At 41.6% G+C, this 23424-nt stretch overlaps 1 protein-coding gene across 15 annotated transcripts in view; it reads left to right on the top strand.

Moving 5' to 3' along the window:
- NRXN1 (neurexin 1) overlaps positions 1-23424 on the top strand; it is a 1115884-nt gene that overhangs the window by 539641 nt on the left and 552819 nt on the right. For all 15 annotated transcript variants that reach the window (XM_057558508.1, XM_057558511.1, XM_028168477.2 and 12 more), the window contains 2 exons: positions 966-1347; positions 2901-3091. In XM_057558508.1, coding sequence (XP_057414491.1) covers positions 966-1347; positions 2901-3091 — 573 coding nt within the window. The remainder of the gene's footprint in view (positions 1-965; positions 1348-2900; positions 3092-23424) is intronic.

The raw sequence follows: 23424 nt of genomic DNA on the forward strand, positions 1-23424 counted from the left end.
CGGGACTAAGTAGGCTTTTAATGGGGTTGGCAGAGAAATATGGCAGGATGAACAGGGATGGGGTTGAGTTGAAGAGTGAATCACTAAATAAATTGGCAACCAAGCTTCACACTAGGGTGTTTAATAGAAGATTATACTTTGTGGTAATGTGGAATAATTTTACTGATATTCTCAAAATTGGACATGCCTTGAATTGGTATGTTGTGCTCAATTTAGGTATCCAAAACCTAAGTGCAAGGAAAATGGCAGAGGGCCAGAAGAGATCAACAGGAATTCTTCGTGATTGGGAGACTAGGTCTAGGAAAGACGGAATTATTCAGTATAGAAAAGGGAAGGTGAAAAGTACATATTTAACTTCAAATACATTTTCATGGTTCGTAATTAGAAGAATAGTCAGCAGCTCTTCATTATTTCTATTGATATAGGAAAATATATAGTTACTTTTTGTTTTTCTTGAAGAACATTCTTTATAAAGACAAATGTCACATCACCATGGAGCTGGGATGTATCACTTTCTACTGGGATGATTTAGGATAGGCATTGCCCCTAATCCTCCTCCATTCCCTCCCTCCCTCCCTTCCTTCCTTCCTTTCTCCCTCCCTCCCTTCCTCCCTTCCTTCCTTTTCCTTTCTCTCTCTTCTTCCTCTTACCCTTTCTCCCTTCCTTTCTTCATTTCTTCCTTTCTTTATTCTTTCTTCTATTTTTAAAAAATTCTGCAACTTTAGTTAATGAGGATCATTTTTGTTAAGACTAAAATTTGGACGGAGATTAAAACTTGATCTAAGAAAGTTTTATTAGGTAATTCAGCCTCACCGTAAGGTCATTTCTCATTTTTACTATACATAACTGCATATCAAGGAGGTCTGTAGATCCTTGCATTTTAAAATGTGATATTGCTGTGGAAGTCTAAAGTTGAAAGTGCCCTTCAGATGCAGAAAATAATAATACACCATCTTCTCTTTTAGGTCAAATGGCGGGGGATCATACGAGGCTGGAGTTTCATAACATAGAGACTGGCATCATCACGGAACGCCGGTATCTGTCTTCTGTTCCCTCCAACTTCATTGGACACCTGCAGAGCCTGACATTTAATGGAATGGCATACATTGACTTGTGTAAAAATGGCGACATAGATTATTGTGAGCTCAATGCCAGGTTTGGCTTCAGGAACATCATAGCAGACCCTGTCACCTTCAAGACCAAATCGAGCTATGTTGCCTTAGCTACGTTGCAAGCCTACACTTCTATGCATCTTTTTTTCCAGTTCAAGACAACATCCCTAGATGGACTAATTCTGTATAACAGTGGGGATGGAAACGACTTTATTGTGGTTGAATTAGTTAAAGGGTAAGTACAGGTCCGTTCAATGACAAACAGAGCTTTATGAAAATGAACCTCAAGTTCCACAATTATAGATTAAACAGAAGGTGGTGGGCAGGGAGGGTGGTTTGCAAATAATGCATTTGTTTAAACCACTTTTTAGGTATTTTATAAAGTTAATAGGGATTCAGTACAGTTTTTTATATCTACATTTCCATACATAAGGTACAAATAGCGTCGAGTTCTAATTTATCGTAGGCATTCCATAAGTCTTACTCTTCAAATGGGGATTTCTTTACTACGCACATGGAAATTCCACAAAAGAATTTCTACACTTGCCGGCTAAGTTAAATAGCTAAGTTAAATAGCTAATTCATGCAAGCAGATTGCTTCAACTCCACAAAATCCCATTTAACTGAAGCTTAATTCTATTCAGAGTTTCTTGAAGAATTTAGAAACATTTTTATGACATTTCCTTGAAACTGTGATGAACATTTGATATCTTTTCATTGATTTAGGTATTTATTCATTCAATCGGTGAATATCATTGCACATTTACAATTGGCTAGATAACATGCCACACACTAGTTTACATATATATATATATATATTCCTTGCCACTCCCGTGCACACTTCAGATTCCACCAACCCCAAGGCACACAAATGCACACAACCCGAGGGGATACAGGTGAACACATAAATTTAGCAGAAAAGCACCAGGAAGTTTCCTAATATGATCTTGGGCAAAGGTTCAGGAGATTATTTAGCAAAATTAGGAAAACCTATGAGTCCAGGAGTGGCTACCTGAGCTGGTCTTTTTTTTTTTTATTTTTTTTTTTATTTTTTTTAAAGATTTATTTTTTATTGATTAATTGATTGATTGATTGATTGCTATGTTGGGTCTTCGTTTCTGTGCTAGGGCTTTCTCTAGTTGTGGCAAGCGGGGGCCACTCTTCATCACGGTGCGCGGGCCTCTCACTATCGTGGCCTCTCTTGTTGCGGAGCACAGGCTCCAGACACGCAGGCTCAGTAATTGTGGCTCACGGGCCCAGCCGCTCCGCGGCATGTGGGATCTTCCCAGACCAGGGCTCGAACCCGTGTCCCCTGCATTAGCAGGCAGATTCTCAACCACTGCGCCACCAGGGAAGCCCCCTGAGCTGGTCTTGAAGGATGAGTGCACATTTCCCGTAGAGAAATAGGCATTCAAGATGGCGGGAAACAAGTGCAGGAAGCTGAGAATCGCCAGTTCTGTGTGGTTTGCAAAGGATGGAGAGAGTGGTGGAAATAGGGAATGAGTAGTGACAGATATTTATCTTCCACAGCGATGAAGTGGAATGTGGACCACAATTTTAAAAATATTTTCACTATTTCCTGTATTGAAGACAATGAATAATCCTCCTTGCTGAAACAGAGTAGTGTTTCTTACCCTCTTGTTAGTTGAGCTTCTACACAACTCACTCTCATGACTTCTAGCAAGGATGCAACCACCTGAAAAAGAGATCTCTGTTTGTAATAAGTAGTTTGACTCCATCAGAAATTCAAAAAGTGATGGCACTTTTCCACCTTCCCTTTTTTCCCAGGTACTTACATTACGTGTTTGATTTGGGAAATGGTGCTAACCTCATCAAAGGGAGCTCAAATAAACCTCTCAATGACAATCAGTGGCACAACGTGATGATATCAAGGGACACCAGCAACCTCCACACTGTAAAGATTGACACGAAAATCACAACGCAAATCACAGCGGGAGCCAGGAACTTGGACCTTAAGAGTAAGTGCACGGAGTCAGAGCAACAGGCAGGAACCCACGTGGTTTGTGCTCATGTGACACATCCTTTGCTCTGCGGGGGGGGGGGGGGGGGTGCCTTCTGCAAAGACTGACCAGAATTTCATCTCCAACATGTAATTAATAATACAACACACATGCCTCTGCTCCCCCTTTAATGTGGCAGAAACACGTATTTTTAATAGCAGCTCAAAAAATGCAACACCTAAGAATGCATGCATGATTAAAATTTAAGGAGTGAGAAGAATGTATCTTAGTCTTGATATTATAAAGAAAAGTAGGCGTTTGCAAGTTTCTTTAGTCCCAATAGCTTTTAGTTGATTTGGAGTCAGGGTAACCAGATACCTACTGAGTTTCTTCTAGAGCTTATTAGTTTTCTCTTCTTGGTGAGGTTTCCTAGATACTTACAGAGCCTCTCACCAACAAGGGTCTGTGGCTGGCTTATACCCTGTGTCTCCAATGGTGAATCCCTCCCAACACCCACAAACACCAATGGGAATGTTCTTTCACCAGCTGCTAAGGAAGTCTTAACAGACTTTTTGCTTCCTTATTTTTTTTTTAACATCTTTATTGGAGTATAATTGCTTTACATTTCCTTCCTTATTGATACTTGATTTCTCAAGTGAGCAAGACAAAATACTTAGAAAACTTATGTCAATAATGGAAAATAACAGAAGTTTCTCTTTGAATGGGTCTTTGTGATTCGCTAAGAGCATGTCCATATATCCATCTCATTTAACACGACAACAAGCATTGAACAAGATGTTATTAACACTTCATTATGAATGTAGGAAATCTGAGCTTTGAATGGCTTGCCCAGGGTTAAAACAACTACTTCAGCAGAGCAAAACATAACCCTGGTTCTGACACATGGCCCCTCCATTGCTCCTCCTGCTCTGATTGGAGGCATTCCAAAGCCCTGCAGGAATCATCATGGTCATCATTTTTGCTTGGCAAGAGCTGTTCATTTGTACTGATGGGATCTTTCCCTTTGATTTAAAAGATAAATACATAGGGGAGTTCGGGGACTGGAAAGAGAAAACCCAACAGAATTCTTTCTAGAGAAAAAAAGCTGTGAGTAAGGTGAAAGAAGACAGAAAAGGGTTTCACTTTCTGTAATTGCAGAATGTATTTACAATCCCAGTACTATATTTGTCTAACACATAAAATGTGTGGTGATGGCTGTCTCCCTTCTCAGAGTGGGCCTCTTGTTAACTTCAAAGAGAGCCTGTTTGTACCTACAAATCTAATAGCTTAGCTCACAAAGTAAAATGAAATTCAAAGGAAATGCTGTTTTACAGTCTACACCTCTTTCTTCTCTCTGACTGAAGTGAATGGAGGGCATTTTCTGTCCCTATTTCTTGGGTGCCCCTGTTTTGCACAGCAGGCTCAGGTGGTAATTGTCAAGGAAAGGGAGAGATTGTGACGGTCAGTGTGCTGGCCATGCCAGCCACCAAAGCTGAAGCAAAATGTGGTCCTGTTTGTGTAGGGAGAGACCTCAGTAAGTATAAATGAGCTTCCCTAGAAACCCGGAACACTAGGTGGAACACTAAAATGTCTAGAAAAGAAGCAGTTCCTGCTTGATTGAAGTACGTGACATGCACAGACCTACTCATTGAGCGAACAGAGAAGCAGTGCCAGGCAGTGGGTATCTCATTGGACAATTAGGGCGCTGCCTCCTGAGAAGTAAATATTTGCCTATTGTTCCTTAAAAAATTGAAGTGAGGGTAATTGGAGGACATGGTATGGGATTCTTTCTGGTGGTAGAGGGGACCTTTACAAACCTAAGAAACCCTCAGAGCTGATTTTTATTAAAACGTTGAGTGTTTCATGATTCTGAATATAAGAAAGGCTTTATCCATGATAAAAAACTAAAACTATGAATTGAAAATAGCATTTTATATAAATATTAAGATACTAAGTATTGAATTCTGACTGAGTGCATTTGTGTTTAAAAAAATAACACAATTTAAATTTGAGGTACATTTCCAGATGTATAAAGAGATTCTATACTAATGACTATCCCCCTTTACCTTGTGAAGTTCCTTCCTGTTTACAGACTTACCAGACCATGTCATAAAGTGAGAGCAAGTTCCTAAAATTAAAACTCAGGACTTCCCTGGTGGTCCAGTGGTTAAGACTTCCCCTTCCAACACAGGGGGTGCGTGTTCGACCCCTGGTTGGGGAGCTAGGATCCCACATGCCTCACGGCCAAAAAAAACAAAAAACATAAAACAGAAGCAATATTGTAACAAATTCAATAAGGACTTTAAAAATGGTCCACATCAAAAAAAAATTTTTTTTAACTTAAACATTAAAAGTCAAAGCTGTGAACTCATCAATTGGATGTGTGATCCAATGACAGCAATAACCCCAAGAAGCCCCCTTGGCATGTGCGTCCCCAACTCGAGGGAGCCTGAGAAGAGAGCATGGTGCTGGGGTGGACATCTCCCCGCTTCCACAAGCACCGCCTTTTGGTGTGTGGGTCCAGGGGCCTTGGTCAGATGAGGAGTGTTTACTGGGCGCTGACGCCGTGCTCAGAGTGGAGAGCACGGGTGCGAGGAGGGCGGCAGGCTTCCTGTAACAAGAAGCTTTCTGTCCCAAGGAGAAGACTGACACAGGGGGAACATTGACAGGACAGAGAACAGGATTCCCTGGAGACACACCAGGACATTGAAAAGAATGTGGCGTCACCAGGTAGAATATTAGAGGAAGGAATGTTTCAGAGATACCTAAAGGATGAGTAAGCTCGAAGAGGCACTGTTTCTCCTTCCCACCTGGATGCTGCCCCCTGGAATTAGGGGAGCTTAATGAGACAGGAGACCATAGACAGGAACTCTTCACTCTGAATTTAACAGCACTGTCTCCTTTGCATGCTACTCATGTAGGATTCAGCCACTCTCAATGCAGAAACAATGAGAGGTGACCGAATTTGGACAATGGTTTTATTTTATGTATTTTTGGGCCCTTATTGAATTAAAATTATCAGATTTATTCTACACTCTGTGTAAGGTCACTGCCATAATCTTTAGTTCTTCTCAGAGTGAGGTCAGCCTATTTAACTACATCAGAGTCCTGTGGTGGGGTTCTTGAGGTGCAAATTTCTGTAACCCCCTCAGACAGACTGAGGCAGGGATCATTTGAGAATGACGTACAGGGAAGGCCAGGTCTTCTGCATTTTTAAAGGGCACTTACTAATCTAGATGCTGTGTTTCAGAGCCTTGAATGAATGCAATATCTATGTCGAGGCCAAATTTAACTCGCTTTCGAATTTTAGTACAAAATTTGGTTTTGCTTTTATGTTAGAACTTTACTTTTGTTTGGTTTTGTTTTGTTTTACTAGTCCTGGGCCAAAGTGGCATTGGTAGCTTCAGGATCCTTGCGTGTATTTCTCATGTTACCATACCGGAAAAAGACGCTAGAGGGCAGCATAAGGCCGCAAAACCTGCCGTATGGGAGGCGGGAGCGGGGGAAAAAAGCCTCGACAGGCTCCACTGGCGCTGGGAAGCGGACTCCGTTTTCGCCCAACTAAAATTCCACAGTTAGCCTTTAGGATAACGCATGCCTTTGTTTGTGGCTCTGTTTCATTATATAGACAGGCGTTTAGTGTGGAAATGTGCAAGCGAGGGGCCGCTTATCCCATTCCCCAGCTTGACTCGGAAGAAGGTAGTCAGAAATAGGCAAGAGCCTAATGATCTCTCCGAGGAGAGGAATTCCACGCGGGTGACCTTGTTCAGATTGTCTTTCGTGACACTGCCGCGTTCTCAGGGGGTTGTGTGTCTCTTCCCGCTGATACAGTTTTGCTTTCATCTTTATTTCCCAGCTGTTTGCGTTGCATCCCCTCTGGCTTTTATGTACAAGCTGCAGCACGCCGTGGAAAGAGCCGCAGAAATTTGCTCTCTGCAATGCTTGCCGAGCACAGTTGTACTTACTTTCATTGTGGGACTTCTGAGTCCTGGCCCCTTTAGAGAGAGAAAGGGTTGGTGTAACTCCTCCTGCTGTTCCTTCTCTTGTTTCTGTATTTGACAAAAGTGTATGTTTGCATGTGTATGTATATGGGAAGGAGCTCATATGCATTGATTCCCTACTAAACACTAAATAGATTTAAATGAGCTTATTTTATTGAATCCTTGAAATTACCCAGGGACTTGAATTGAGGTCAGTCTTGCTCATTCGTTAATCTAGTTCAAGAGCAAAGATGGGGGGAAGGATTGTCTTTGGCCCCCATCTTCCATGGGTCCCCTTCCTTAAGACATTATTAAGTTTATCCTTCAGCAAATTGAGGAAAATTTGCTTGGTGAGGGAAAAGTGAACGATTCCTAGGCGCAGAGGATACAGTGCCCTCAGGTGGCCACTTAGCAAAATTACTTAAAAGTGAATAATTCCTTCATAGGCCACATCTAGGTCAGCCCAGGCAGAGCTTTGCCCTTTGTTTTCTCTCTCATACCCCAATTCCTTGGCCCTTCGGGTTTTGAGCGAGCTCTCCCTCTGTCCTACCATCTTCTCTCTTCCCTTCTTACCACCATGACTAGTGCGTGCTTGTTAACCTTCCTTGTATCCCTCCTTAAATCTTACCTTGAAAGCGAACACCTGCTATTGTTTATCCTGCTTCCAAGCCACTAAGAGCTCCCCTGAGCAGAGACAACTGGACCAGGGCTTTCATTTCCAATAGACTCAATCTCTAAGCAGAGATTTGAGGATGAATAGCATTCTTGCTCTTTTCATCTTGATCTCACATCAGACTCTGTTACTCAGCTACCTACCCTCTCCAGGCCTGAATAGACCACATATCCCACCTTTTTCTACCCTTCAGTGTTTTAGACAAATCCTTGCTGCAATACATCAGTGATCCAGATTCTATTCCAAAACCCTGATCATGTTTAAATATACCCAAGCTTTGTGTACTCAGCCATGTAACATCTGATAGCCTGCTTGCCTTACCCAGATAATTTACTCAAATATGAAACTTTCAGAGAAGAGTCTGACTTTGAGCTTAGCCTTAAAGCAGGAGATGGCATTGAACATGCTGTCTGTCCTGTTGGTTAGGCTATCTTTGTTAGATTTTTTTCTTTCTTTCTTTTTTTTTTTCGGTATGTAAGGGAAAGAGATTTACTCACATTACTTCAGTTAATGGGAGATTATTTTAAGGATCCATTAGGAAGTAAGAGAGACAAGACATCCTTTCAGCTGCTGAACAATGAGGCCACACAGAGAATAAAAACTTTGTTCTAATAGTCATACTGGGATCTCAAGAGCAACCCTTCTACATGTTCCCTTGGATACAAGTGCCCACTGCTCCCTAATTCAGGGCTGCACCACCGACCTCTCTCTGCTGTGTCTACTCCCACTTAGATCACTTTTTCTCTCCTCTCCCGCTTCCTGGTCTCTCCTACTCTTGGCTTCTGCCTCATGGCTTCTACCTATTGCTTTTGCTCCTGTGTGCATTTCCACTTCTGTCTACTCTCCTCTTCCTCTCACTTTCAGATTCCCCCAAAGACATGCTCTAATATGGTGAGTGGACCTGTCTAGAACACAACTGCATGGGCTTTTGCCCTGCTGCTTGTGGCCAGGCTCACTTCCTCGGACCGAGTAGCTGTAAATCCAGAGGTAGATTTGCACGGCATAAAACGTGAGCTTAAAAGATGGTCCCTGGGAAGGAGGCTGTGGGCTGGAAGGCTCTCGTAGCTTCCCAGAAGGAAGCAAGGTGATTTGCTTATTCAGAAGGGCCCTAAGGGTCATGGCAGAAGGTGAAGAGGAGGGAATTAAGGGTTTTTTAAGCAGGAGAGTGGAGTTTATGGTGCGCTTGAGAATCATTCCTTTGGCTTCGGTGCAGAGGATGGGCTGAGGAAGGAGATCACTCTGGAGGCAATTGTTATGGTACAGAACAGAGACAATCGGGCTCTGAGTAAATAAAAGTAAGACTTGACATTTTTGTTACTCCGTTTCCCACATAAGAATTGAAAGACAATTAGAGATACGAAACTATTGTTTTTCTCCTGACATCTCCATTGAATTCCCAGGCTTTGCAGAAATAAGCCTCAGTCTCCTCTGTTTACTATAATGTCTTTGTCAATTTGTTTTAATACTACTCCCTCCTGCCCCCCCACCGTTGAGACATCCTTTCCTTCCCAGGCCCAGTTGCCTCGGACCTGCTGTCTCACCTTTGGCTTGGAAGTTCTTCCTTCTCCTTCCTTATAACCCTTGGACCAGCTTCCATGACTGCCACAGAGTTTTTCTTTATTCCCTACCAGCGAACTCTGTTTTCTTTTTTTTTTTTTTAATTCCTTCACTCATTGTACTTGTTTTGGAATCTCTTCTACATTGGGCATAGTTTTACTATGCATAGTTTTTTTCAACTCCCACCAATTCTATTATTTAAAATTTCTTTTCCCACTCTTAGGATCCTGGGAACTTAGAGCTTGGAGGGATCTTGGAGACACTTTGATCTGAGCCTTTCCTTATACAGATGAGAGACATGTGCTCAGGAGACTGTGCACAGCCAGCCAGATAGTCAGTGTTCTAGATATGGCTGGTCTTCTGATCCCCAGTTTAACACTTTTCGCAATAGGCCAGGGAAAACAAGTTGCGTTGCTCAGATTCACCTCAGTTTTCTGCTAGTGACAGCCTGGAACACATGCTGAAAAGAAATGTGAGGCCTTCTGTAGACTCACCGAAGAAGCCAGTTCGTATGGTTGACCATAGGGTCAAGATGGAACCTGGTAGCACATGGGTCACCCATTAGCTTTGTATTCTGGTGCAACTTTAAGGACCTCAATCCTTCCCCTTTGCAGTTGCTTTGGGGCAGGTGTTATAGGGACTTAAGTGCTGATGCTGGTTCCTTCTCACCCTCGACCCTGGCTGAGCTCTGACAGCCACAGGGCTTGGCTTGTGTGCTTGGAATATCTGCAAGGATGTCCTCTTCCAGGAGAAATAGCTCCCCTCTCCTCCCACAGGAAAGTGTGGCCTCCTAGAAATCTGAATCCAGTGCTCACATGCCTTTTGGACAAGGTGCCCGTTTCCCATGTCCCAGTGGGACGGTGATGAGATGAGATGAGCTCTTAAAGTTAGTGCCATGTATGCTGTGGAGAACAAAGTGCCTGCACGTGCTCAGAGCTGGGTCCTTAAGGGCCAGCTGACTGCTCACAAGACCTCAGCCTCATCACAGCTTGTCCCTCTTCAGGGAACGCCAGGAGTGCAGCTGAGCTGTCTTGTTAGAGGCTGAGCTTCTCGGCCAAGAGCTCCCTATATCAGGGCCATCTGGGAAGGAAAGCTCGGTATCATCTCTCTCACTGAAGAAGGCCTTAAGTCTTCAGTTTTCATGGCTCTCAGACCTCCCTCTTTTTTTCTGAAGGGAGAAAAATACAAAGGTCTTTGGAGTACAAGTAGCATAAACCCATATAGACTAACTTAAATGAAAAAGGGGGAAGTGGGGCAGAGTAGAGCATTCAAGGAACCCAAGGGCAAGAAAGAGAAAATTTACAGCTGGAGCTCATGAGAGCCATATCAGGAAAGCTGTCAGCAACAAGCCAGCATCTCCTCCTCTCCTGGTCTCCATGGGGGCTGTGAGCTGCCTTCTCCTGGCTGGCTTCCCAGGGAGCCCTCCTTCTCCTCCCTCTCTGCACACTGGCTTTCTCTGCTTTCACCAGCGTTGGCAAACTTGGCCTCCCCAGACCTGGCCTTCCACCCCTGACCAATTCAAATACCCAGGAGAGACTGACTTGAGTTTAGGAGGCCTAGGGCCAAATTCTTGGGGGAGTAAATTTGATTGGAACACACGTCCTACCTGTGACCAGGATTGGGGGATAGGAGGCAGGGTCACACTGTAAAAATATGACTGCTCTGGATTTGTTTGAAGAAATATTTGGACAGTCTACTTGGGGTATAAGTGGAGCCATCCACTTATAAGGGCTCCAAAAGGTGATCTTTAAGCTGCTATGCAAAACTCAAGGGGGTGGGCTTGGCTTGCTCTGGAGCAGGGGCTTGGGACTGAGGCTACAGTCGTCTAGATGGTGGGGAACCGGGCATTGCATGGCACCAATTTGTTCAGATGGCTAAAATCATAAATGCTTGGGTGAACGAAATTATTCTGTGGGTGGAGACAGAGACTGTGTCCCTCGGGGGTCAGAGGCAGCACATGGGATTCAAAAGCCGGAAGCAGAAGTCGGAGTCTCACTGGAATTCACAGGGACACAGGAGGAAGGAAACCAGATTTTCACCCTCTGTGGAACTGGAAAGATTCAAACCAGGCCCCTCTAGATCTACAACGGACAGAGGGGCCCCAGCTGGCATCTGGATAATATTACAATTGTTCGTTATAAATCTCAAAAGTTAAGTATCGCTAGTATATTCAGGCAGTTGTTTCATTGAGTTAGGGTTTCATAATAATGCAGCTCCAGCCCTCTTACACCGTGACTCAGAGGACAGCTAGCTTCTACCCCTGACCCTGAACAATTCGTCTAGAGCCATGGGTCAAAATCGGAAGAGACTGGAAAATTGGGTGGACCTAGTACAAAGTCACCTCTACTATTGTAGAGATGCTTCAAAGCCTGTTCTGCTAACTTTACTCATGTAGGAAAGCACATTTTTAATGCCTGCTGTGCTGCTGCTGGCCCGTCATTCTCATACACTGGAGGGTACTTCCCATGCTGCTTCAGAACCCCATGGGGTCAATCAGGGTTTCTTGTTAACGCCACATTAATGTGGTTTTCTGTGTCTGCTCTTAAAAGGGGCCCTTTCTTGGCCTTTGCAATTAATTATTGTGTTTTTTCTTAAGGATAATACAAGAAGCCATATAGCATTATAATTAAGTTTCAGGCTTGGGGTCAGACAGACTTGGGTGAAATAGCGTCTCTACCATTTATTTCTGTGTGTCCTTGGGCAAGGTCCATTGTATCATCTTCATCATCATCCGCTTTTCACTAAGCATAAGCTAAGAGATTTACATATATTATCCCCTTGTTTTTTGTGGCCAACTGGTGAGGTTGCCGTACTTAGCCCCACGTTACAGATGATGAAACTAAGGTGAGGCTTAGGAAGATTAAATATCTCACCTAAACAGTAATGATAATAAAATCAAACAGTAATAATAATTATTTTAACCATTTCTGAGAGCTGATCACATCCCATGCACTCGTATAAATATTTTACTCATAAGATCTCATTTAATTCTCACAACTGTGCACAAGCTCAACCAGTGTATTCTTTAAAGCTCAAGTGTTTATAAGGAGGGTGGACTTGTAAGGCCCACCTGGGTATGACAGGGTTCGGCAATATTTAGGCCACTTTCCCGTAACTGCCCTGGCACAGGACAGCCCAGCTGGCATTCCCAGGCTTCTTAGAGGTTGGTTATTAGCATTCCTAGCCACGCTGTACTAGGTTCTGTCCCCACCTCCACCCCACAACTCCCCGCCCTGCTCCCCCTCAACACAAACACTATTTGGATCTCCCATCACTGGTTTCACCTTGCAGTTCAGGGACTGTAAAAAAGACTTCTTTAAGGTCCTGTACTAATGTACTGTATCTATAACACAGCAATTCTGTATCCCTCAACCTCAGGAAACATAAAACAAGTTCCCCAGGAGACCTGAGAGCCTTCCCACTAGGCTTGGGGCTGGAATGTAGTCCCCCCTTATCGGGCAGTAGTGCAAATTTATCCCACCGTAGGACTTACCTCAGAAAATATTCTTGGGCATCTTTCTTTCCAGTTTTGGACCCCTTTGATGATGATGATGTTCTTCATATAACTGAGGGTTTCAAGAACTGAGAACCAGTATTTTATCATCTCCTTTGTAAATTTTGCATCTCAGTATCTGCCTCAGACTCACATTATCATATATCTCTTATGTTAGCACTTCAGTCAGAACCTCAATTTTGATGCTGTATTTTACAAGTATGATCTCTGAATCTTTACAACAATTAGATGAGTGAGACATTAGTGCTTCCATATTACAGATGAGAAAATGGAGACTTAGAAAGACTAAGTGAATTGCCCAGAGATAGAATTTGAACCCAGGTCCATAGAAATATTTAAATACTACTATATATATTTCCCAACGTATTAGAAGGGATTCATTCTGGATATCTAGAGTGAAAGATAGTACTTATATTAATCTTAGGGAAAAATGTCATGTAATAAAAGAAATTATTTCCTCCTTTGTATAAAACATAGTTCTTCAGACTTCTACATTACTACCTGTTTAATGCTGAAAATGTCACTTCTGGTAATTACAAAATAACTGGGTATTTCTCCTTTCACTTTCCACTTGCTCTTCCCATGCATATGCCTTGTATGGAACCTATATATTGGTTCTGTTTCCTTAGCTCCTAAAGTCTTCGTCAAACACAACAGCCAACAATTTTAATTGCTGTGTGTCCTTAATATGTATTCTATAGAACATTTGCATTTATAGATGCTTAAAGCAGGCCCAGGCAAATATAGTACTTGGTTGGATGATTGGAGATTGGCCTAGCAATCCATCATCAGCTTGTTCCAGTAGGTTATTTGCTAGTCCGTTCAACTGTTAAAGGCCTCCATTTTCCTAGCCTTTAGGGAAAGTTCCCCACACCTTCTCGACCCACTTTTTGATTATTGCTGTTAACTATTTGCATTTCTCCTTAAGAATAATTTAAGTATTGTAAGAACAAAGTATTTGGAGACACGCCCTAGGGAATTTTATATACTATTCCAGTGGGATTTGATGACCTGATTGAAACTCTTCCATCCTTTAAGCACAGAAGCAATTTGTTCTTTGAAAAAATACAGAAAAGTTCAGGTACTTAAGAAAAAAATAAGAGTTTTATTTGACTCTCTGAAGCTCATCGTATTTTAGAAGCTTTTTGGCAATGCCTGTAAAGCTTTTTTGTGCGCTTTGTATCACTTTGTCCTTTCAAGCTCTCCAGAAAACCCTGGTGGCTTTGCCCTCTTTTCTTCTGTATATCTAAGTGGAGGTGCAGGTGACATTTTTGACCTGCATTAAACAGGCCATTATGATGGAGAAGAGGTGTTCTTTTATACTTACTCTGTACACCACTAGATCTTCCCCACCCAAAATAAATGTACATTTATTTTGAAATAGGAAGAGAAAATTTCTTTGAAATAAGAAAAGTTATTTTGAAAAAGAAAGCCAAGTTGTTATACTGAGCTCCTCAAAATTTCAGGAAAGATAACAGGTTTGAATAGGCCCTCTTACAGGTCCCCTAGTTATAAGTCTCTATTAACTTACAGAACAGTCATTTCTAAACGCCTCTACCCATTCTATTCCTGTCACTGAGAAGGTTTTTAGTAAAACTAGGAGGCAGTGTAGTACAGTGGGAAAAGAGGTCACCTGGGACTTGGAGGCGGGGGTGCCAGTGTTATTCTCCTGGGACTGGTTGCATTACCTTGGGCAGGTCACTTACCTTTCCAGAAGGGTAATTTGCTCACCTGTCAGGTAGGGATAATAACAACTTCCTGCCTATTGTGAAGAGTTGGTATGAGAATCAAATGGAACGAGGGACGGCAAAGCACCATTCAAACTGAGGTGCTGTGCACGTGTCAGGTGGAAGAGTATTTGTGAGATGGGGAAGCTCTGCCGACCATATGCAGTCCCAGAGAACAACACCCAGAGAGTGGAAAACGAAACGTGAAATGGTGACAGAGTAGATGCTGCTAAAGTATGTCTACAGTATCTAAACTGGCTGTCACTTGGGTTGGGAAAATGGAAAAGTAATGAAAATATTTGAACCCTGTTTTTACCAAAAGGTAGATTTACCAAGCATGAGACAAAGTTAGCTTGGCATGAACTGATATGCCCGAACTCGCACCCCATCTGCCACAGTGTCACTGACCTAACGTGGTTAAAAAGAAGATGGATTACCACACACCCCTCCGTAGCAATTTCACTTTATTATTTGCCACCAGCTTTGCCTTACAGTCTGTTGGCCAAACACACAACATCTGTCTTCATGCTAAGTTTTACAATCACACTTTTCAAAAATTCTCCTTCTTTGGGCAATTTTATTTCAAAAATATCAGCTAGAAACAAATTTCAGAATGTTGAAAGCATTTGCTGTCCTGTCCATAGCTATAATGTCAATATTAACTCTTAAAGCTTTACTACAGGGAAACATTAAGGTCTGAACTCCAGTTTTCTTGGTGCCCGCCCACCTGTTCACACACAGGTATTAGGCTGGGTTACAGATGAATGCAGGTGTCTTACTTACCTCTCTGTGGGAGGCAACTGAAAAGTGGCTTCCATATCTAAAAATCAAATTTGGAAGTCATAAGAGTTCTACCCACTCATTGGAATTTAGATACCTAACGTTTATGACTATAGAAGCAAATTGGCTTTATTTTCATGAGATTACTCAGTGAGCATGCAGGTGCGTCCCGCATCATCCCGGGAATCTGTGTTATTTGGCTTGGACTCTGTGAACATTTATTACCATTACTTTTCTCCGCTGGCCAAGTTACTCCAAAACATTCCTGTATTTTGTAGCAGTGGAGCTGTACAAATTGGCCACTCACCACCTGGATTATACAGTGTGTAAACCAGTGCAGATTAAGTGAAAATTATCATAGATTCAGGAGACCTGGGCTTGGAATCGGACCCTGCCATTTTTCTGGTGTTGTAGCACTGAACCGTAGTGTCTTTGTCTGGGGCACGTGTCCACGATAACCTGTATTCTTTCTGTAGCTCATCGGGTGAAAACCAAATGACAATACCTATGTGCAAGTGCTCAGTAAAGTTTAGGGCACTACACCAATGTCAGTTATTGTTATAATGATAAAGTCAGAGCTGTCTTTTCTGGTTTTGACCATGGCAAAGCTCGCACTGATCATGAAGGACTCAAAGCGGTGAGGAGGCTCTCTCTCACTCGGTCCGGGCTCTGTACATGTAAATTCAGTTGTCTCAGTGATTTTTGTGAAATTCAGTGCCTTTGTAGTGAAAACAATATACAAACTGTTGTATATGGGAGCCTGCTGCGGAATCAGGGATACCTGTGGCTGCAAGGACCTGAGAGATAGTAGCAGGAGACCAGAGGGAATCTAATCCCAGGAATCCTGGAGTGGCAGTCCACAGGCTAGATGGAGAGAGACATCTGCAAAGCCACAGGAAGTGCACATAGGGATTAACAGATGTACCAGGGCAAAGCATCAGGGGTCCACGCAGTTAGCTTGGCTCTGTTCTATGGCCACAAACAATAAATGCCCACCTCTCTGTAATGATAACAGTGTAACAAAGTAGAAGCATCTGGAGAGATAGTGTAAAGTGTCCATAGTGGGGAGTGTGCCTAGGGAGGCCACATGAGTTAGGTCATATTTGTATATGGGGCAACACAGAGAATGACAGAACGGCCAGAGATAGAATGAGGTAGAGGTACAGGATAGGCTGAAATTTAATTTCCCACAAAGATTTTGGCATTTATTTTAACTGCTGAAGAGACTCATGAATAGGTTCTCATCACCACACATTGATACCCTAAACTATTTCTGTACCTCTATCTTTGTCTGCCTCTCTCTGCAAATGAATTCAACACATGTTGGTTAAAATTGTTCCTGAATTACACTGTCAGAATGAAAAAAAATGTCACTGCATTGAACCCTGTTAATGAGCTAGGTGGCTTCAAGAAAGGGGTCAGTAGAAGAAAAATTCCCCACAATTAACTTCATTCATTATTTCTCAGGTGGAGGGAACCAGGGAACCTTCACTATGTCCTTATTGTTCAAATGATTATTTATTGAATGAAAACCGCTAATTCATCCATTCATTCAATGAGTCAACAAATAATTAGTGAGTGCTAAGTAAAAATTAGACTAAAAAGGTGCTTCACTTATGATGCTTTCTTCAAGGAATTTATAAAATAATGGGAAGGTAAGATATCCACACAGAGAACTGGGAAGGAAATGTTAATTGTCAGAAAAGAGGTTCAAAATGTTACGGGGATTCAAAGATCATACTTGTCTATGACTGAGAAAACACATTAACAAGGTGGAATTTGTGTTGAGACCCCGAAATTGCATTAGGCTTTGAAATGGAACATTGGAAGGGGAAAGACACTCATGATGGAAGTAATGTACTGCGAAGAGTGAAGGAACCGCATGAATGTGCAGTATTGGAAAAATGGTGAAAAATACAGTTTGACTAAAGATTAAAATATAGGTAGAGGATTGATGTTAGCCTAATTCTCTCCCTGGCAAAAATTGTTGGGGAGACATTGTTCAAAGTTTAGAAAAAGTTACTGAGGGAGGATATCTCAAAATCTTGACCATGCTGAGCCTCACACTTTATTTAGAAACCAGCGGGGTGTATTAAAGAAATCAGAACACACTATGGGAATGATGGATATGGTATTAATTAGGAGGATAGATAGAGGCAGGGACACCAGGTCATGGGTTACTGCATAAAAGGTGTACGTAGGGAAAGGAAGATAAGAACTGGAAAAGGAAAGGAAAATGGAGGCACAGACGTCAGAAGTATTGGCCAAGTTGAGTCCTCCACAGCAAAGTTCTCAGCAATAATTTGAATGTAAGGTATAAGAAATAGAATGGAGTTAAAAAATGGTTTTGAAATTAATTTCAGTTTGGGTAACAGGGAGACTAGAAATGTGATTGCTATAAAACAGGGAAGTCTAGAAGTAATTTCCCAGTGCGGGGAGGGGGGAAAGATGATGGTTTGTTTTTAGACTGAACTTAGAAAACCAGGATAGGCCTAAAGATAAGGATTTACAGGTATTTCCTAGAAGTGAAAACAGGTTATTCTAGGATTAAACCCTTTATGCACCAAGGAAGACTAAAGTGTAGAGAATTTAAACAATATCTAATAAATCAAACTGATGACCACTGGATTTCTAAAATTAACCTGATTTTTCATAGAGATCTATGAAGGACACAGCTCTAGTGTTTCAGAGCAAAACATCCACTTGAATTGCCAACTTTGACTTCAATAATGACTATTTGGTGTGCCCTGAACTTAGACGTGGTTTCGGATAGTGTTTGTTGTTTAATCCAAACGGTTCATTGTTATGAAAGTATTCATTTATCTACTCAGGTTCAAATGTGTTAGAGAAATATTAACGATTTCCCATGCTTTTGCTTCTAGTAATTTAACATCATTTATTTAAGCAATCACAGGAAATAGTAACGTAGGCTTTCAACCCAGAAAAAACATGAAGTAAACAAGTTTGTGTTTGTTCTCCAGGGACTAGAGATGATTTTTCTTCTATCTAACAGCGCGCACTTGTTATAAAAAGAGGTTTATGTTTAATTTGTCTCCCAAAGAAAGCCTGCATTAACTTATATGGTCAAGATCTAACCTGCCGATGTTCATTTGTGGATGTGTGACAAAAGATTAAAATTAAAGATAAAGATACAAATCGAGGCGGGGGGGCAGAGTTTGATTGTTCTCTGATGTAAGGAAGGGCATCTTTCCCGCAGAATAACTCTGAGAAACTAGCCCAGCCTGATTGTACTTTTTCTACTAGCCAGTCACAACATGAACTGAGAGGAAAGTTAGCGTAGTCTCCCAATTTGCTGTCCAAAGTCAAATCCTCTCAGCAAAGCCTCCAGAATTGTACCTTCTCCAGTCTGGCCAGTAGGAAAGTAAGACAGTGTGTATTGCTCCAGCTTTTTTTTTTCAAAAAAAAAAAGCTTATTTGAATTGTGGGAGCCTCAATTGTGGGAGCCTCAAGATTGTGGGAGCCTCAAGATTGTGGGAGCCTCCTGAAGTTTCCCTAGAGTTTTAGCTCTCCAAATCTACAAAGCAGTTGTCCTTTTTAGGTATGCTCTTTTTAATTAAAATGAAACTGAGATGTTTAAGAGGCACTAAAAAATACATATGAATAAACAGGGAAGCTGAGTCAAAGAACTAATTATACCTTGACGCTGGCATTCTGCTGCTGTAGAGCTCAGGGTCCTTGCTCTAACTGCCTTACGCTCCCTGTTTTAAGAGAAGAGAACACCTCCTACACCACTTCTTTTTTCTGCTTTTGGTTGATGGCCCCCAAGCCAGGCCTTCCAGCCCCAGCGTCCCTAAGCCCCGCGTTCATATCATCCCTGTAGGACACCCCTACTCAAATTACACATGTTTAATGTTAAATGCAGTTTCATTTCTTCTCTCCAAATTATTGCTGTTTCAAATCCCCTCATCTCCTAGCCTGCATGGCTTACATTTTTGGACTTCTCATTGCCTTTAAAAAAAAAAAAAAAAAAACAGTAGTCGCAAATTCTATCATGTTACTCAAGGCTCTCCTTTGACTTTTTTTATCCAACATTATTTACCATGGCCCCTTTGAAAATTCTTCTTTTCCAGCCCATTCTGGCCTTTTGTGCTCTTTTTTGAATGCTGTATTAATTTTGTCTTCTTGGTATATTTGTGCTGTTCCCCATGTTTGGCACCTTCATTTATGTCATTACAAAGTAATGTATCCTCTACTTTCTTTTGGTCTAAACTCATTCATGATACTCCAGCTTACAGCTGATGTCCAGAAAATCCTTTTATATCTCTGATTTTATAAGGCGCATTTAGCCTGAACCTTACAACCTGTCCCCTGGGCTTCACAGAATTCTTGTGTCTCAGTCCGTTTATATCAAAATAGAAGATATTTATCAAGCGATTGTCCCATTTATGTTACCAGGTTCAATGCTGCTGGGATTCAAACTGAGTATGTCAAAGAAACCTCTCGAGCTGCTTATTGTATAGTGCAGGGCACACTTCAAGCACACAAATGCGTCTAAACTAAGTCAAAGAAAATAAGACTTGTACATTTGACATCTTGTCACTCTAATTATACTAGAAACACGGGGACAACCTGTACTTCTCATTCTTCTGTATCTCTCAGTGCAGTCAACACAGAATGAGGCACACTGTTGATGGATACTCCTTACCACACACACCAACACTGCCACACCAGTAGCAATCACGTGCTGACCACACGCTGTGCCCAATTCTTACATACATTCTCTAATTCTCACAGCCTTACAGGGTAGGCATTATTAACCCATTTCACAGATGAAGAATCTGACTCTTGAAGTTACGTAACTTAATGTGCCTACACTGAGGCAATCAGTAAATGGCAATCAGAACCAGGTGTTTGTAGCCAGGTATAACTAAAAAGCTTGTGCGCTATTCCCTACTCATTACTGCCCAACTACTTGGGAATGGATACTTATGATATCACCTCAGATCATTCCACAGATGACATTCTTGAGAGGCGGGCCGTTACACACACACACACACACACACACACATACACACACTCCACACTAGTGACAAAGATAAGGGTTTCTTGATTTTTTTTTAAAAGCCCACTACCCAAATGTTTGAGATTATCTGGCTCTGTGCATGTTCTTTGCACCATCTTCTGCCGCAGCTCCATCATTTCCTCGTCAGTTGCATACCTGGCCTACTTAAATAATATGAATAAAAATCAACCACTCATAGCTTGAAGGAAGGGTAAGAGCATGGCCTCAAGTCCATAGGAAACTGACTCTTACTGGATGTCCATCCTGGCTCTCGTTCATACACTGGGTCATTAAAAAGCCTAGCTTCCTTGCCATGCACAGGATTTTGCCTGCAAGATCCCATTAGTGCTAATGGGTCGTTTTCCTTCCATCACCCCAAGGATCAAAAGGAGAAGGTGCATCATTGATGAAGCGCTAATGTTACACTGGGCTCAGGCCACTTAAAGGTTTCCTTTGTTCTCTTCCTATGGCAATCCTGTGGGAGACTTAAGACCACTCTCTGCTATATGAAGAGTTTATAAACACCGTATTAAGTGGTGGTGCTAAGTGCAACTTCAGTAATGAAAATGAGAATGAGTTACCTGCTTGTAAAGCCAAACTCATCCACCTTGGTACGTCTGAGTCTTACATCCTGCACGACTTGAATCAATATTTTCTGCTCTTTAACAACACAAGGGAAAGATTACTACTTCTCCTCAATAAGCTTTAAAAACTTATTTGGGCAAGTAAGTGTGCTGATAGGCAAAAAGGTAGGAAGTAGCAGAAAGTGGGGAAAGGAAGTAAGTGCATTTTAGGATTAGCTCTCTCCCCATGTGTTGCCTTACCATTCTTCTTTCTTTTCTGATCCTTATCTACTGTGACTTCGATCCATCAGTTGACTGACAATATTTATTGATTGCCCACTGTGCTTGTAGCCCAGTACTAGGCATTGTGGGAGAATCTAAGACAAAGACACAATCTCTATCCTCCAGGAGTTTACAATCAGAAAGAGGAAGATTGGTTGTCAAATATACAGCATCCCATACATAACTTTGAGTACTAAGTTCTGCATCTGAAAAACCCGAAGCAGTGACAAGAATTATTCATTCAACTCCCACTGTTCTCTAATACTACATTCATTAGGCCCAGAGGAGAGCTGAAGTTTCCTAACAAATTTAGTTCAGCAAATGAATGTAGGGAGCACTTCCTTGCATTGATATTTGATATGTAATAGTATAAAGTTCAGCCCACAATCTCAGATGAGCAAGAAAGGTCCCTTTCTCTATTTTTCTATAACTCACCTTGGTTTCTGTTTTGAGCTCTGATTCTTTGAGTTAGTGAAAATGTAGTCTCAGGCAATTTCAGTTCCCTTATTTCCTTGGGATTATGTCTAGATGATTTGGGGGTGGGTGACTTCATTGTACCAGTACCTGGGGAGGTAGAGAGATTGCACAGGAGTTGGTCTCAAATATTCTATATTAATTGCTTAGGTGCCCACTGAATTGCTACCCAGCCATCTTCTTTCTTGTGTGCATGACCTCCTCAGGCCACCCTTTTTCTGCTTGCTCCTGTTCCACTCTCGGAATTGTTCTGTTGCTGCCACACCACAATGGGATATGAAAAGTTCTGTCAGGCTAAGAAAGCTCCCAGCATGTCTGAATCTACTATGCATCTATTTCTTCTTAAGGATATCACTGCTGCCTCTGGGTTCTCTTGAGGAAATGCACACAGATCAGTATTACTTTCCTCAACCTACATGAGGTTTTGGTATCCACCAGGGCTCAGGCCTCAAGTCAGATCACTATGTCCTCTATTTGGCAATGACTATATTCACACTTCTTCTCCTCCAGCTTTGTCTCCTGCTTGCCCACATAAGGGGCAGGAAAGCTTTACTTCTCTCATGTAATTGCCTATATATTCTGTCTATTTCACTCCTCTAAGAGTCTTGAATTTTAAGGATCAAATACATAGAGATAATTTTATATCTTTGGTCTCTGAGGCAAATAAAACACAATCACTTGAAATTTAAGTGAGAGAAAAGACTAAGGAGAGAAAGGAAATATGGAAGGGAAAAATCAAATGTTTCAAAAATAGTATCCTATTTCAGATGAAAAAGATGCTTTCCTTTAATATTAAAAATGATGGTTGATAGTCAATAGATGTTTCCTTTTATTTAAGAGGTGAGGGAAGTAAGCATATCTAGTACCTTCAGTACAAATTATGCAGAATCAGTGGCATCCTAGTGTAATACTTAGAGCTTTAGTTAGTAGGTCAGGGACCTAAGTTCTCAGTTTTTATGGCTAAATGACTTTAAGCAAGCTCAGTTTTCTCATCAGTACAATCAGGAGTGTTCTGTGTGTTGCTTGATTTTTACCGTACTTACCAGGTTAGCTTATTACTGTTTTATGGATGGTGGTAGAAGACACAAGCTTTCTGGGTCAGACACCAAGCACTTTATTACTCATGACTTAACAAACACTGTGAGCATCAGCATGTGTATCAGTTCTCCTTCCTCCCAAGTCCCATGAAAACAATACAAAGGGGCCCAGAGAACATTAGGAATATAGGAGTTTTGTGTTACAGTGGGAGAAGGTATCCGGTAGCATGAAAGTTAAATAAAATGGTTAATGTGAGAGTGAAAATCCAAATGACAATGCAAAGTCAGAGAAGTAAGTAGCTAAATAGAATATGTTACCAGGACTTGTGAACAGGAGTAGTATATTATGGAAATTTGGGGTCACCCTCCTTATGTTCAGCATTGATTGTTTACTAGAGTCAGTTAATTACATCTCAGTGCTATACAGATATGGTGAATAATCTTTAATAGAAAAGAAACAGAATCAGACTTGGATTGCAATCTCTTTTTTTAAGTAGTAGTCCATAAAGTTGGGAAATGTTAAACCTAGAGAATGAAGATGACAAGCAGAGCAAAGTGTCCCACTAAAAACTGTAATAAAATTGGGAAAAATTAATTGACAACTTGTCAATAGATCCCAGAACAGCAAAAAGAATTCAAAGTGGTATGCCTTTACCTAAAAAATGAAATACTTGAAAAGGAATGGAATATTCAGGTATATATAGTCTACTATGGGAGTGAGTTAGTGAATAAGTTAGGTGC

This window comes from Balaenoptera acutorostrata, chromosome 12, assembly GCF_949987535.1.
Source record: "Balaenoptera acutorostrata chromosome 12, mBalAcu1.1, whole genome shotgun sequence".
NCBI lineage: Eukaryota > Metazoa > Chordata > Mammalia > Artiodactyla > Balaenopteridae > Balaenoptera > Balaenoptera acutorostrata.